Below are 14,237 nucleotides of genomic sequence, written 5' to 3' on the forward strand. Positions count from 1 at the left end.
TTCTGCCTGCAGCTGGGGCCTTAGAGCCAGTCTGGAGTAAGGAGAGAGGTGTAGGGCTCCCAAGGGAGACTGTCTCCCTGAGGTACCCTGGGTACTTCACAAGGAAGTGCAGGGCTAGTCATGGCTCCAGAGCCTCACCTCGGGGCTGGGGGCTGGCTGTGGGCGGCGTGTGCCTGAGGTTGTCCATCTGTGTGGTGTAGATGACGCTGTCCTCAAAGAACATGCAGGAGCCATCACTGCCCACCACGGGAGGGTGGGTCACTTTGAGGATGACCCCTGCGCTGTCCACCTCACTGGCCTCAGGCAGAGGCTGCTCAGGGGCAGGGCTTTCTGTGAAAATAATGTGAGGAGGGGGGCTCTCCTTAAACCACCTCAGAGCCCAAGTAGGGAGGGGGACCTCTGGTGACAGACCACTACACTCAGTCACCCCAACCTTCCAGCACCTGCTGCCTCTAGCTTCTCGGAAGTGGCACCCTGGGCTGGCAGGGGCCTGTCCTGGCTTTCATCTCTTTATTGCTGTGGAATCATTGCAAGCCAAATCCTAAATTTCAGAACTCCAAGGAACTTTTCAAATTCCAGTGTCGAACTAAGAGTGGTATCAAATAGGACTGATAATAACCCAGCTTGGGACTGGAAATCTTTGTAAAATTATAAAATGAGAGGAGGTTTTTGGGTGAGACTTGGATGCATGTCCACTCTGAAGAGTACGCTTGACAGACAAACTTGGGGCTCACAGGAAGGGCCTAAGAAGGCCCCTCCAAGCAAGGCCTGAGGCCACTAAAAGGGAAGACAACAATACTGTAGGAAGGACACTTCCCTGGGCCATCTCCACATTCTCCCCACCACACACAACACACCTCGCTTCAGCCCAGTCCCCACAAACCTCCTGTCTCCTGGACTTCTCCACCTGGATGTCTCTCAGCACTTTATACACAATGTGTCCTTTTCCCCAAGTCCTAGTCCTTCGCTTGTCATCCCACCTCAGTAACTGTCCACCCGTCTTGCAGTCACTCAAGCCAGAAACGTGGCCCCTCCTTGGCCCGATCCTTCTCCCCTTCCTCCCCCAACTGCCTGGCCTGTTTCACCTAGAATGACCTCACCACTTTTAACACTTCCCCTCCTACTGTTGCATTTCCTCTGCTCCTGGAGCAAGCTTTCTAAATGCACAACTGACTGCTTGCTCCCTTGTTTAAAATGCCTCGGTGGCTGCCCACTCCCCTTAGGATCAGAACAAAGTGCCAGGTTCTGAATTTGGCTCACAAGACCTGTCCTGATTACTTATGTCTTCAGCCTTATTTCCCATCACTTCTCCAGGGAAGCCTGGCCTCCAGCTAGACCAATGACCTGTGTTTCCACGAGTACTCGAGCCTTCTCCTTCCTTCCTCTGCTGACTCTAGCCCCCAGCCTCCTTTGTGCTCCTCTCACTTCATAGGCACCCCCTTCCCATTGTGCTCATCACTTTGCCTCATGTGGTCTCTTGGCCCCTCAAGCCTTGCCAGTGTCAGTCATTTCTGTGTCTGCTGCTTGGCACAGAGCTTGCACCAGTGACTGCAGGGTTTTAGTCCACCATTGTCACTAACTCACTCTGGTCTTGGCCAAGGTTTGCCCTCTCTGTTGTAAATGAGACTTAGGTCAAGGATGAGACAAGACTCACCTCTCTCCTTTGGCCTCTGCTTGCCCCAGTCCTTCAGGGTAACAGCTCTTTTTACGGAGAAGTATGGCGTAAAGGTTGGCTCTGGCCCCTTGTCTTTGGCTCCACCTCCAGCCCCTGCCTGTGGACCTGGGTCCTTCTCTGAGGCTGTGGAATGGCCTTTCCAGGAAGCTGAGGTGCTGGGCTGGGAGGCAGCCTCACTTCTCGAGGGGAGCTGCAGGGCAGCTTCCTCCAAGGAGCTGCTCCGAGGGGCTGGCAGTGGCTGGAATTCCCACTGTTTGCTATTGACCATGTCCCATTCCCTCACAAGGGAGATGAGTTTTTGCATGGGGGTGACAGGAGGGTCTTTGGTTTCAGATTTCTGTGTAAGGTTGACTGTGGTGCACTTCTTTTTAGGAGGACTCTCAGGGTGAGCCCCCCAGTGTCTGGGGTTGGCACAGAGGCCAGAACAGTGTGAGTATGTGCTGGGGTTGCCCGCCCTCTTGGCACCTTGGCACAGGGACACCTGGATGGTCTGGGAGTACTCCTCAGCCTCCTCCATCTGGCTGGACCTGGCCAGGGTCCCCTTGGCCTTGTTCCATGGAGTCCTGTCATTGCAGTCTTGGAAGTCCACAGGCATGCAAGCTGTGGTCTGGGGAGGGGGCGCACAGTAGCTCTGGGCATTTTGTGCTTCCACATTCAAGCTTCCCCCCAAGATTTAATAAGCTGAGCCTCTGGGACTTCACTTGCTCACCCAGAACAATCCCACCCCCTACATGGGTCAGCCATTTGAACTTTGCTCAGTCTGAGTAGGGGTGGTGCCAGCCCAGGGGCCTCTCATACTCCAAAAGGACATATTATCAGCATCCCAGACCACAAGCAGCCAACAATTCCCTGTGTCTCTTTCAAGGTTCAGAAACGAGTTATTGTGCCAGGAGCCCATGTAGGCCCTGCTCTTTCATTTTGCCATGCCCCTCAGTAGTGGGGTCTTCTCCCTGAGCCCCGTAGTGGTGCTCTTTGAGGACAACACCAAACCACAGAAGGCTGAGACTTACTTCTTTGGCATCTCTACTGAATTCCACCAGCGACCCTGGCCCTTCTGTCACCATGTGCAGCCTCCTGATGGGAAAAGCTTCTTCATTTTCAGATTCTTTCTCCTGGCTCCATGACCTGGAGACTCCAAGAGGGGTTGGTTAGTGAGCAGGAGCTTCCACTAGCCCATCAACCAGTTGGTCAGGTCTGCCCTTTGGCTGGGAGTTAATTCTAGACAGTGGGGGAGAAGGGTTTTGCTTAAGTCACTGGCCAGTCCTGGGCCTGCTCCACCCCACAACCTCAAGGAGAACAGGTCCTACTGGGAGGTGGGACATAGGACAGGATTCCCAAGAGGAATATAAAGGCCCAAACTCCAGAACATGGTGCCCAAAGCAAAATTTCCTTACTTGTATGCCTCACATTGGGCAAGGGCTTCTGAGAGGGATGGAATGTGGTATTCCTCTACCTCCTGGCAGAAGAGGGGCCATTCCCTGCAAACAAGGAGATGTTCGACTGGGCAGCTGGGGTGGGACCGTGAGTGGGGGCATAAGCCTCCAGAACTGCTGCTTTGTATAGCAGTTCACATGTTGGAAATAAAGCCTCCCTGAAGGCTGCAAACTCATGTTTCCTTTGTTGCAGAGGGATGGGATTTCATCATATGAATTCCTTCCTTCACTTACTTAAATTCAGATGGTAAAAACAGTTTTCCAAGTCTCAGGAAGTTGAGAATGTGTCGGAACATTTGGCCATCCCCGTGGATCAGCAAGGTCTGTCCATATGTGATCCAGTATACTCTCTGAGGGTTGGACAGCAGTTCTGGATACTACAAGGGGTTGGACGCCACACTCTGTTAGTCTGTTAGTTAAAGGGCTAGGTCTTTAGTAAGAGCAGGTCAGTCTTCTCTCGCTTCATTTTCCTGACCATTCTAGAGCAGAGGCTTTAGGATCTCTATGTCCATCTTGTCAGCTATAGGGAACCATAGTGGGGAGCAGAATACCCAGAGAGAAGCACATCATCTCTGCTTAAAGTTTTGCTGGTCCCTAGACCCCCCTCTCTAGTCATTTGGAACCCTACCCTACTCCTGCTTGATCCAGTCCCCTTAGACTGGCCTCCTCCCTACCCAAACTCCTGAGGGCCTTGCAAGCATATGGCTCATATGATAAGAGCACTTTGGGCCATGGAGGAGGGGCAAGATCCTTATTCTAAGCAGGTGCTGGAGGCTGTGTGAGGGTCAGGTGACAGGTTCCAAAGCAGCTCAGCCACAGAAGCCAAAGGGAGAGGAGGGCAGCCTGGGGCTAGCAGTACCTTCAGCAGGGTCTGCAGGGTGGTTGCATACCAGTGGCTTCCAACATAAACTTTGACGATCTGTTGGGGGGAATACACAGTGATTTCTGCCGTCCACTCCTCATCTAAGGAAACCAATGAGAAGGAACATATCACATGACCAGAAGAGAAATGAGGTAGGGCATTTTGGTCAATAACGTATTGCATGTCAAGACTCAATATCTTCATGAGTCATATTGTGTTGCCTCCTCTGAGAAGCAGCAGAAATCCCTGACACCAACCTTTTCTGCTGCTTAGGACATCCCTGTGGCTTACCATACAGTTTCCTGGGTGCTGAGGTGGGTTTGGAGGTTTGGAATGGCAGCTTTGAGGGTCAGCTGGTGACTCTGGGGGTGGAGAAAGTAAGCCCTCAGGAATCTCAGCCCCAAGGGCTCTGCTGCTCTTTCCTTGACCCACCGCTTTCAAGAAAGCTGGGCTTATGTTCCTGTCCACCTACATTGCCACCTGCCTCTGGTTTCTGGCTGGGTGTGTCCTGGGTATGTAACTTTTCATGTGGCCGCTCAGACTGGAGCTAGGAGTCCCTCTGTATGATTGTGCTTATGGTTTGGCAAATGTCATAGAGCCAGCTCTCATCACTGTTACTTCTGTAGAGACCAAGCCTCTAGGCATGTCTGGAGAATGGGCTTCATTCTGGGAAGATGAACCCATGACCCTTTTCCTGGGGGTGACTAGACTTAGGCTTTGTTCTCATGTTTGGGAACCAGTTTCTAATGAGCTTTGTATGAGTCAAGGGTATATAACTAGATTATATAACCAAGAGGTAAGAGGGATATAATTAGATTGTGAACTCCGTGAAGATAGGGACTGGGTCCCTTTTGCTGTCTTCTGTACCCCTAGTGTTTACTCCTCCTGTCCTGGTATATGGTAGGTGCTCAATAAATGTTGAATGTTGCTGAGTGACAGTAATACAGCATAAACTTGACCTAAAACACTTTTTGTTAATAAGAGGTTATAGGCAGCTGATGAAAACAACATTGGCTTTGGACTCAGATTCAAACTCTGGCTTGACCAAGATCTAACTGTGTAATTTGATCAAGATACCTCCCTTAGCCTCTGCTTCTTCTGTTAAATGGACCCAGGGACTGTTCCTCCCTGGATGGCTGTAAGGACCCAATTAGCACAGCATGTCAGCTCCCAGAGCCAGAGCAGGCATGCCCCTGGGGACCTGTGCAGCCCCCAGTACACTGGGTCAGTCTGTACTGCTTGAGGCTACTCATGGGCTTGGGGTGAGGAGGGGTCACTTAACATGAAAGTTTCCCTTTAGGCAAAACCCACAAATGTTGGTCTGGCCTTTTTTTTCCTCTTCCATCTACAGTTCCTGGCTCTGGCCAGCCTCATCTTTCCTTTCTGATCCCCAAACCCTCCCCTGATGCTGAATTCAATCTGAGAAGCTTCCTTATTTACTGAGTACATCCATGGGTGCCAGAGTCTTCGGCTCCAGGTGAGTCTTCAGAGCCACTTTCATTGGCTCATAGGTGATGTCCCTCTTGTCCAGGAAGGCACAGAGCTCGTACACCTCAGAAATGGTCTCAGTCAGGGGCAGCCGGCAAGTCCCCAGCCAGTTCCTGCCCAGAGGAAATGCCTGTCACAGAGAGCCTCAGCACTGCACCCCAAGGGAGTCCAGCCTGTCAACTTTCCATGTCTAGAATGTCTTGGCCAACACTGTGTTCAAACCTGTTGTCACAAACATCATTTCCTGATTTAAGTGGAAATCTGATGATATCTTGCAGGAGGATAAGCTTGGACACATAAGCTTATTCTTTTTGGAGCTGAACTTGACCTATTTCAGGAAAGCCCTCTAAACTGACTAATTGTAAGCCTCTAGGCCCTGTCTCAGGTTCTAGACCAGGGCCCAGCCACTCCCTTCCTACCCCCGTAAGTATCTGCCCTAGACATCTCAGTCACTATGTGACAGTCTGCCATGGTCTTAGGAGATTACTAATACCCTGTGTACCCAGGAAAGACGGTGGGGGTCTGAACATCAACCCCCTGCCTCCAAAGGCACTTGTCTTTGCCCTCTGTGACACAATGGGTGGGGAATCTCTGCCTAAAATGACAGTATTGGAGTAAGACAGCATTTGGGGCTGGCTGACCCTGTCCCCGGTGGCTCAGGAAAATCCAATTCGACCTTTAGTTTTAGTACCAGTGTATTTTGTGACCCTAAGGAAGTTGCTCTACTCCGAACCTCAGTTTGCCCTTCTATAAAACAGGATTGGAATCCATGCCCCCGCACTATTGGGGACATTCTGAGCCTGTCCCTCAAGGCAAAAGCCAAGTTTCACCTCCTCTGGGAAGCCTGTCTTCTCTTGCTTCTGAGGGGCGCCCCTGGCTCTGGGTTCTCTGTGTCTACTGAGCCTCCCAAGGATGGGGAGAGGACCTTTGTAGGAGAGTCTGCATGGAGGCGGGTAATAGCCAGCCCCCTGACAGTTGTAACTGTGGCCTGGTCACCTCAGACCTGGCACAGGGCTAGAACCAGAGCAGTGGATTGCAGATAACAGAAATATGAAACAGTCTGAAGGCTATGAACCTTGGGGACCCATGCACCTTGGCACCAGCCCTCTCCTCTGAGGCCCTAGCCCAGTGGTGGTGGTGGGAGTGGCTAAAATGATGGTTTTGCCTCTAAGGACACTTTTCCTCTGGCTCATGAGCAAGGCCCCAGGTTGGTTCCTACAGAAAGGCAAAGCCCAGCCTGAGTGGGACTGAGCTGTTTTTGAGGAAGGCCTTACTTGACATGCTGAAAGAGGACCCCATTCCCTGTGATGTAGAGTCTACTTCCATCCAGCGTGCTTTCGATGTGGAGCTGTCCCAGCGCGGAGTCAGGGTACTTCACGAGCAGACCCAGGGCCATCATGTACAGCGGCTTCACGGACTCCAGGCCTGTACGGCCTACCTTCCCAGGGCTCGGGGGAGGACAAGAGGTCCTGGAAGAGCCACCTGTGCCAGAGAGAAAGGGATGACTCCTAGAACCCTCATGGTCATAACTGTATTAGAAACTTTGGGTCACGCTTCCTACTGCTGCCTTGAATTAGTACTAAAGAGGCTCAGAAGGAGGTTATTCCCCTGCACAGCCCAAATCTGGATCTTCTTAAAATCAGTATAATTTTTTGTATACACAAGTCAGGTTTAGAGGTCAACTCTTTGTTGGGAGATGGGGCGGTGGGGGGATTAATTTGCTGGATCACTAACATTTGAATTTCAGAAATTTCAGTATAGCAGTCATCTGGGCCTAGCCTCTGCAGGAATCTCCCTTAGGTTGAAGCTCTGCTCTAACTATCCACAGGTAAAGATCAGCAACCACAGCACACAACCCAATGTGTGTTACAGGCTTCCCAGATTCACAGCCCCTATCACTCCTGGGCAGAATTCCACAGAAACAAACTATGCCGTGTTACTTTCAGGTTGGAGATATGGGTTCCTGGCTCATGGGCAGGACTTTGTTCTCTTGTAGTGGGCACAATGCACAGTCTACAGGACCCTGTCCCAGTGGCAACAATGGGCTGGTGGGCAAGCTGCTGGGTGATTTTCATGGATCATCTCTAATCTTCTGAGCAGCCCTACAAGAGGGGTCATGCTATCCTCGTATCACAGATGAGGAAACTGTGTCCTGAGAGGCTAAGTATCTTTCCCCAAACTGCAAAGCTAGGCAGGGGCAGAGCAGGGATTTGAGGGTAGCTCTGTCCATCTCCAAGGCTACCAGAGTTGTTTCCCTTAGTTATGGTGCTTTATAAAAGGCAAAAACCACACTTTGTCTTTGGGGGTGGCTACATGGCTTACAGAGCCCATCTCAAACATGCTTCCCTTCCATCTTCACATAGCTCTTGTGGAGCAGGCACCACTCTACCCATCTCCAGTGACCCATGTTCTCTGAGGAACAGAAGCTCTTGGGGGAGGGGTTTGAACTCATATGCCCTTAAGTGGATTGTAAGACCCTGGGATAGGTTCCTGAGACCTACTGCAGGATGCCACTACCCCTAAGTAGGAGAGGACTCCATTTGCCTGGGGAGGAGGCTGGAAGAGATGGGCCTAGAGACAGGGAGAGGCCTTATTCTCATGGAATGTCTGGTGATGCACAGGCCAAACTTCACATGTGCAAGACTGTTCTAGACATTCCCAGAATGCCAGCTGAGGCCACACTGATGTAGCTAGCTCCCTCCAACATGCGCAATAGCTTCCATAGATGTGCAGGATTTGGGAAATAGGATGATGAAAGGCAAATAAAAAACGTGAGGAACAAACTGGAATGAGGTAGGGCTGGGAGCATGAAGACCTGGACTGGACTAGAATCAGGAAGTATCAGGAGCAGGCAGAAACAGGCAAAGCAGCCAGCGGTTTCGAAGTAGGGAAACAAGGGAATTTGGGAGTGGGTGGGATAACTGAAGGATGGGAGTGGTGCATGGGTGCTGCAAGTTCCCAGTACTCACCACTTCCAAAAGCAGGGCAGACCTTCCCTGCCCTTGGAAAGCCTGCCCTGGGGCCCAACCTCCTTCCCCAGGATATTCTGGCCTGGTTTCCCCACCCAGGCATGGGCTGAGCTACCTGCAGCTTAGTGGGGAGGCTGAGCTGAGCAGACAGAGGGCACAAAGTGTTTCAGGTTCAAATTCCTCTTCTCAATTCCTCTCTTTAAGTTAGCCAAAACACTCGCTTCTCTCACCACCACCCAAAGCCCAAAGTGGTTGTGGGAGGGGAGATGTTTGTCCTTGGCTTTTCCAGCTCAAGCCCAGACTACCCCAGAATGTCAAGAGGAGGCCAAGATTCCCCTGGTGACATACCCATGTTCATCCGGTACAACCTTACAGCTTCAGTGAGCTCAGGGATTTCCAGAATTTCCACTTCTGCTTCTAACACATCTATGTTGGAGAAATTATCCGGTAGTAAAATCTTCTGTGAGCGGAGAAAATTCACTTGAAAAGCAAAGGGCAACAAAATGAGTTAACAAGGTTATTTCTGATGTAATTGTAGGTCCAGGTTTTGGTGGGTATTTGGTGCCGCAACTTATCATAGGTTCTCGTTCTGAAACAATTTCTAAACATACCTGGTTAGATTAGCTTTGAGTCTGTGGTTTTCAAGGTGAAATACCCCACATTACTTTGTTTTCCTGTGTCTGAGTCCATGGGTATGGCCTCCTATGTGGCCTGGCCTGGGGCTCCCAAGCCAGGCCCTCCTGGTGAGCACACTGGCCTTGAGACTTACCCTGTGGTCTTGACCCAAGAGCAGGTCATTCCAAAAGAGGGAGTTGTCTTGCCGCTTAGAGAGGAAGGGCCCAGCTGAGCCTGGGCTGGCAGGTGGCACTTGCAGTTTGTCCCTGCCTGGATTGCAGTGTGGGAGACAGAGATGAGCCAACGCTAACGTCCTGTGTGAATCAACTTGGAGATTCAGAAGCACATCACAGACAACTTTCCGGGTGACTATGAATATGAATGGCTGGGGTTCCAGGCATTTGGGCCCCTAGTACAATTTAGGTATTTCCTGTCCTATTCATCTAGGTGGCAGCAGCATCTTGGAATCAAAGAGGTCATTCAGTTTATAACCCCACCAGAGCTCCTCCTGGGGCAGTGTGGGGAGGGAGGCTCTCTTCTGTCCAGGATTAAAGATCTCATTCCTCCTTAGGCCACTAACTCAAGCGGACGACTCTACAATGTTCCTGGGGAACTGTTCACCATCCACCCTCCTTCCCTTTTATTCTGAGTTTAGTGGAAGAAAGAACAGGTACGGTAAGGACCATCCTTTAAACAACCCTATTTCCTCATTTTATGGTGAGAGGAACTAAGACCTGGAGCCCAGTTGGATACATAAGGGCAGAGCAAGAGGAGTAGCTGACTTTGGAGTCCAGCTCAGGGTCTTGCCCTTCACACCAACTCTTGTGGCCCCTGACACCAACGCAGGTAGTTTCCAATGCCCCTGTATACCCAGACCATCCCCAAATGAACAGAGAGTAAAATAGCCCTGAGGTTCTTGGGAGTCTAATGCTGAGAATCTGCTTGCCTCCAGGAAGGCTCTGTTGTGCCTCTACCACCTCTGCCCAGGAAAGCTCCTGAGGCCCTAAGCACCAAGCTGGGCCTCCACGGGGTATGGGGTGGGGACGGGTGGATGGTCTCTATCAGCTAGCCCCCTACCCCCTCATCTCCCACCCCCATCACCCAGGGATAGAGCAATCACCAATGAAGCGGAACTCGCTGCACTCGCACTCAATGAGGGCCACGGTCCCAGCCAGCCACAGCAGGTTGTCTTCAGTCACCAGGCTTGGATACTTGGCCACTAGGTCTAGGGGTAGGAAGCAGTAGTGCACTTCCTCTTCCGTGTCTAATAGTGGTGTGTCCATGAGCCCCAAAGGTGCCTTATCATGTAGGCCTGGAGGAGAAAGTGCACAGAGGCGTGTCACCACCTCCCAGAGGTTAGGACTCTCAGAGGCTGGCAGGGCTTTCACTGACCCATGTGCCCCAGAGGAAGCTGGAGAGATCACCTTGGAGATCGTCCCTGCCAGGTGCTTCCTTCCTCTCTCTCTCTCTCCCTTTTCAGCTGTAACCCTAAGGTTTGGCAGGAGTGCGGTAGGGAACAGGGGATGGAAATCTATTTTTTTCTACAGTGAAGGGCAATGGGACGTGTTGTGAAATTTTGGATTTTGTACCCAAAGTCATTAAATTCATATTGGCTACCTATTTGGTTCTCTCTAATTGATCAAACCAACCACTCTGACTTACAGATAAAATAGATCCTCTTGACTCTCCCAGAAGCTCAAAACCCATCAATAATCATGAATGGCTGTTCTGATGTCCCAAATAGGCCAATCTGTGCTGCAAGGCACCCATCAGACAGTGATCATTTGGGGACATTCCATTTGTGTTGGTTAGAGGTGACTTGAAAGGATGGTAGAGTTCCCTGACTACCAGGAGGGGGTGGAATGCAGCCCAGCATTACCCAAGTGAACCAGTATGCAGAGGAATGAACATGGGGAAGGATGTTTAGTTCCAGCGGGTACGAGGGCATGTGGCAGGGTACAAGATCAAAGGAGATGACACAGAGGTAGAGAAAGCATCCAGAACTAGTTCAGAAATCAGAGTACTTGCTGGATTGAAGCCACTTCTGTTAGGGTGAGGAGAAGGGAAGCTGGTGTGGACTTCAGGAAGGGTCAGCCTGTGGTTATACCTGTGAAGGCTGGGCTTTTTATAGGAAATTCTGAGGGTTTGCTGATACACTTCCATGTTCGCCAGTAGTTCAAAGATGCTCTCTCGGCCACAGGTATGTCTGCAGGCCGCACACGTAGATGGTGTTTCCCTTCCTTCAGATTATCTAGAGTCTGTCAGATAAAGAAGATTACTTCCTTGAAAATTCTAAACCAAGTAACTATCTACCAATTCTAGGGTAAAGTAGTATGTGACTTTCTTTGGTAAAGTGTTTTGAAATAAACTGAGTCAATTTATTGAGCACAATAGCACAAAAATGTAGGTCTATAAGATATGCTAACATTCAAAATCTCAATGACTACTTCTGATTTTTGAAACAATTTTTTTGGATTATAATTTTATGTTTAATAATTTATTATTAATAGATTATTAGATTAATCTATTAGATTAATTAGAAATTTATCTTGTACAATCTTAAGAGTAATTTATATTTAATCATTAAATACTTGAGATTTTCTGCTATCATTTCTCCTCAAGAGTTCAAAAACTCTTTTAAACCTGTTATAATTGTTGTGATCTACTTATTGTTTGTGCTCATCCTAATCCTGGAACATGGTCTAAGTAGGGAAATGGAGGTGGCACAGGGGACCACACTTTTCCAAGCACTTTCACATATATTCGCTCATTTACCCTGAAACAGATCTCTGAGACAGATGTGATGAGTGTTTGCATTCCCATTTTGCTGATGAGGCAGTTGCAGTCAAAGGATTTGTGACTTGCCCAAGCAGTCTTCCAAGTCCAGAGTTTCTCTGCTTGAAGGAGTAGGTGACTAGGGATGGGCTGAGGTTGGAATGGAGCACCTCAGCTAGGCAGGGCTGAAGTCCAGGGCAGAAGATCGGCTGGGTGTTTTCATGATGCCTGCTCAGGGACCCATTCTCTCTCAAAAGTCTTGAACAGCGGGCAGATTATCATTAACATCGAGCCCATTTTTTTCTGTCCCTACCTTAGAAGAGTATTTTCCCAAGAAATTTCTGGAGATAGCTGGAAAAGTAGCCCTTTAAAGGCACCATATGACCAACTTTTTTCTCTTAAGAGCCTCATAATGGACAGAACACCTCAGATTCAGTTAATTCAGTTAACACCTCAGGTTAATAAAAGAACCTGCTTCTAATTGCTAGCTACACAGGTGAAGTTCTTGTGAAGCTGCTCATGGGAATCCGAAGGGAAGAGCCCTCTGGTGGTCATGGCTATAAAGTGCACCCAAGTAACTGCTTACAGTCTGCAAAAAGGGGACCAGAGTGGGAGAAACTTCCCCCACTTTGGGCAGCTAGTGGACTTGGGGAAGGACTGGACAATGGCAGGGTCATGGGGAGTGCTTTCCTGGGGCACTGAACAATGGGGGAGAACAGTGCATGTGTGAAACACCAGAAGAGAGTCCATCATTCATTCATTTGAGAAATACTTGCGTATCACCAGGGCCACAGTCAGATACCGTGCCTGGACCCAGGGAGCTCTCAGCTTGGGGGAAAGCTGAGAAAAGACAGGAAAGCCAACAATTTACATATACTGAGATAAGACCTAGCATCAATTATGAAGTTTCAGCATCTCCAGGAACCCTGGGATTTCTTTCCACAGCATTAGAAGGGGACCCGAGCTTTCTTGTCCCTCTGCTCAGGACTGCACACAACTTGAGCTTCTGTGTCAAGCTGTCAGCTGTCTACAGGAGGGAAATTGGTGAGAGATGGGTTTCTGTATGAGGGAGTGGTTGGCCTCGAGCAAAGAGGAATAAAAATGAGGTGCCGGGGGCCGGCCCCACAGCGTAGCAGTTAAGTGCGCGTGCTCCGCTCCTGGCGGCCCAGGGTTCTGATCCCGGGCGGGCACCAACGCACCGCTTGTCAGGCCACTTGTCACCACTTGTCAGCCTGTGGCGGCATCCCACATAAAGTGGAGGAAGATCGGCAGGGATGTTAGCTCAGGGCCAGTCTTCCTCAGCAAAAAGAGGAGGATTGGCATGGATGTTAGCTCAGGGCTGATCTTTCTCACAAAAAAAAAAAAAAAAAGGTGCCAGGAAGGTGACTGAGAAGCTGGAACAGATTCTGTATCAGTGGGTGGGCAGGATTATTGAGTTAAGATGAGGGATAATAACCTGGCAGTATTTGTGCTGAGAAGTGGAAGAAAGAAAGAAAAATGGTGACGGTGCATAAGAGGGACAGGACAGGGTGGGGGGACAGTAGGTAAAGATGTATACTGAGTCACCTGCCTCCGTGCTTTGAATGTGGCCTTTTTTAAGGCGTACAAAGGTTGAGCAAGTGAGGGAGATGAATCTAGAGCAGTAAACAGGAGCCAGAAAGTGAAGTGCTCTATAAGCTGGGCTGAGGAGTTTGATTTATCCCCTAGTTAAGAGAAGCCATAGAAAGATTTAAAGCAGGGACTGTGACTTGACTTATATTCACTCCATCTCCACCCAGTTAGCCAGCAAGCCCTATAACTCCATCTCCTGCTCTCTGCTCCACCCTTTCTCTCCTTTCCCTTCCCCCAGTCCTTGTCCCTTCATCCCCAGGCCCTTTCCACACTCTGATCTTTCAAACACACAGATGGGTCCAAATCACTTTCCATCTTAGAAAACTTCAATGCTCCCCATTACCTATGGGATCAAGTCCAAATTCTCCTTAGTGTTGCACGTAAGGTCCTTCACAATCAATGAAGGCAGCAGAGTCAACAGAAAACCACAAGGGCCTTGAACTCAGACAGACTGGAGTTTGAATCTTGACTCGGTCATTTAGGAGCTAACATTTATTGCCCAGGCACTTTTAACTGAATCCTCCTAATGTCCCCTCACCCACAAAGTAGGCTCTGGTATTATCACTCCCTTTTAGCAAATGGGAAACAAGACCCAGCAAGAGAAAGAGCACTCAGTGTCCCAAGTAAGTGGAGATGCCGGGAATGGAACCCAGGACTCTAGAGCCCCTGGTCTTAACCATTGCTCTTAACCAGCTGCCTCCCACTTGTCACTTAACCTCTCCAAGCCTCAGGTTCCTCACATGCAAAGTGGAGATAGTAAAATCTGGAAAGTGTTGTTGTAAGGATTAAAGAAATAACATAAATGTTAA

The 14,237-nt window shown here is 49.7% G+C and overlaps 1 protein-coding gene across 1 annotated transcript in view; it reads right to left on the minus strand.

Annotated features, from left to right (window-relative positions):
* KCTD19 (potassium channel tetramerization domain containing 19) overlaps nt 1-14,237 on the minus strand; it is a 30,600-nt gene that overhangs the window by 1,886 nt on the left and 14,477 nt on the right. The window contains exons 3-13 of the mRNA XM_058527715.1: nt 11,150-11,300; nt 10,163-10,354; nt 8,776-8,907; nt 6,733-6,940; nt 5,411-5,571; nt 3,968-4,071; nt 3,343-3,485; nt 3,070-3,153; nt 2,686-2,800; nt 1,655-2,282; nt 139-330 (exon numbers count right to left, since the gene is read on the minus strand). Coding sequence (XP_058383698.1) covers nt 139-330; nt 1,655-2,282; nt 2,686-2,800; nt 3,070-3,153; nt 3,343-3,485; nt 3,968-4,071; nt 5,411-5,571; nt 6,733-6,940; nt 8,776-8,907; nt 10,163-10,354; nt 11,150-11,300 — 2,110 coding nt within the window. The remainder of the gene's footprint in view (nt 1-138; nt 331-1,654; nt 2,283-2,685; nt 2,801-3,069; nt 3,154-3,342; nt 3,486-3,967; nt 4,072-5,410; nt 5,572-6,732; nt 6,941-8,775; nt 8,908-10,162; nt 10,355-11,149; nt 11,301-14,237) is intronic.

This window comes from Diceros bicornis, chromosome 32 (assembly GCF_020826845.1).
Source record: "Diceros bicornis minor isolate mBicDic1 chromosome 32, mDicBic1.mat.cur, whole genome shotgun sequence".
Lineage (NCBI taxonomy): Eukaryota > Metazoa > Chordata > Mammalia > Perissodactyla > Rhinocerotidae > Diceros > Diceros bicornis.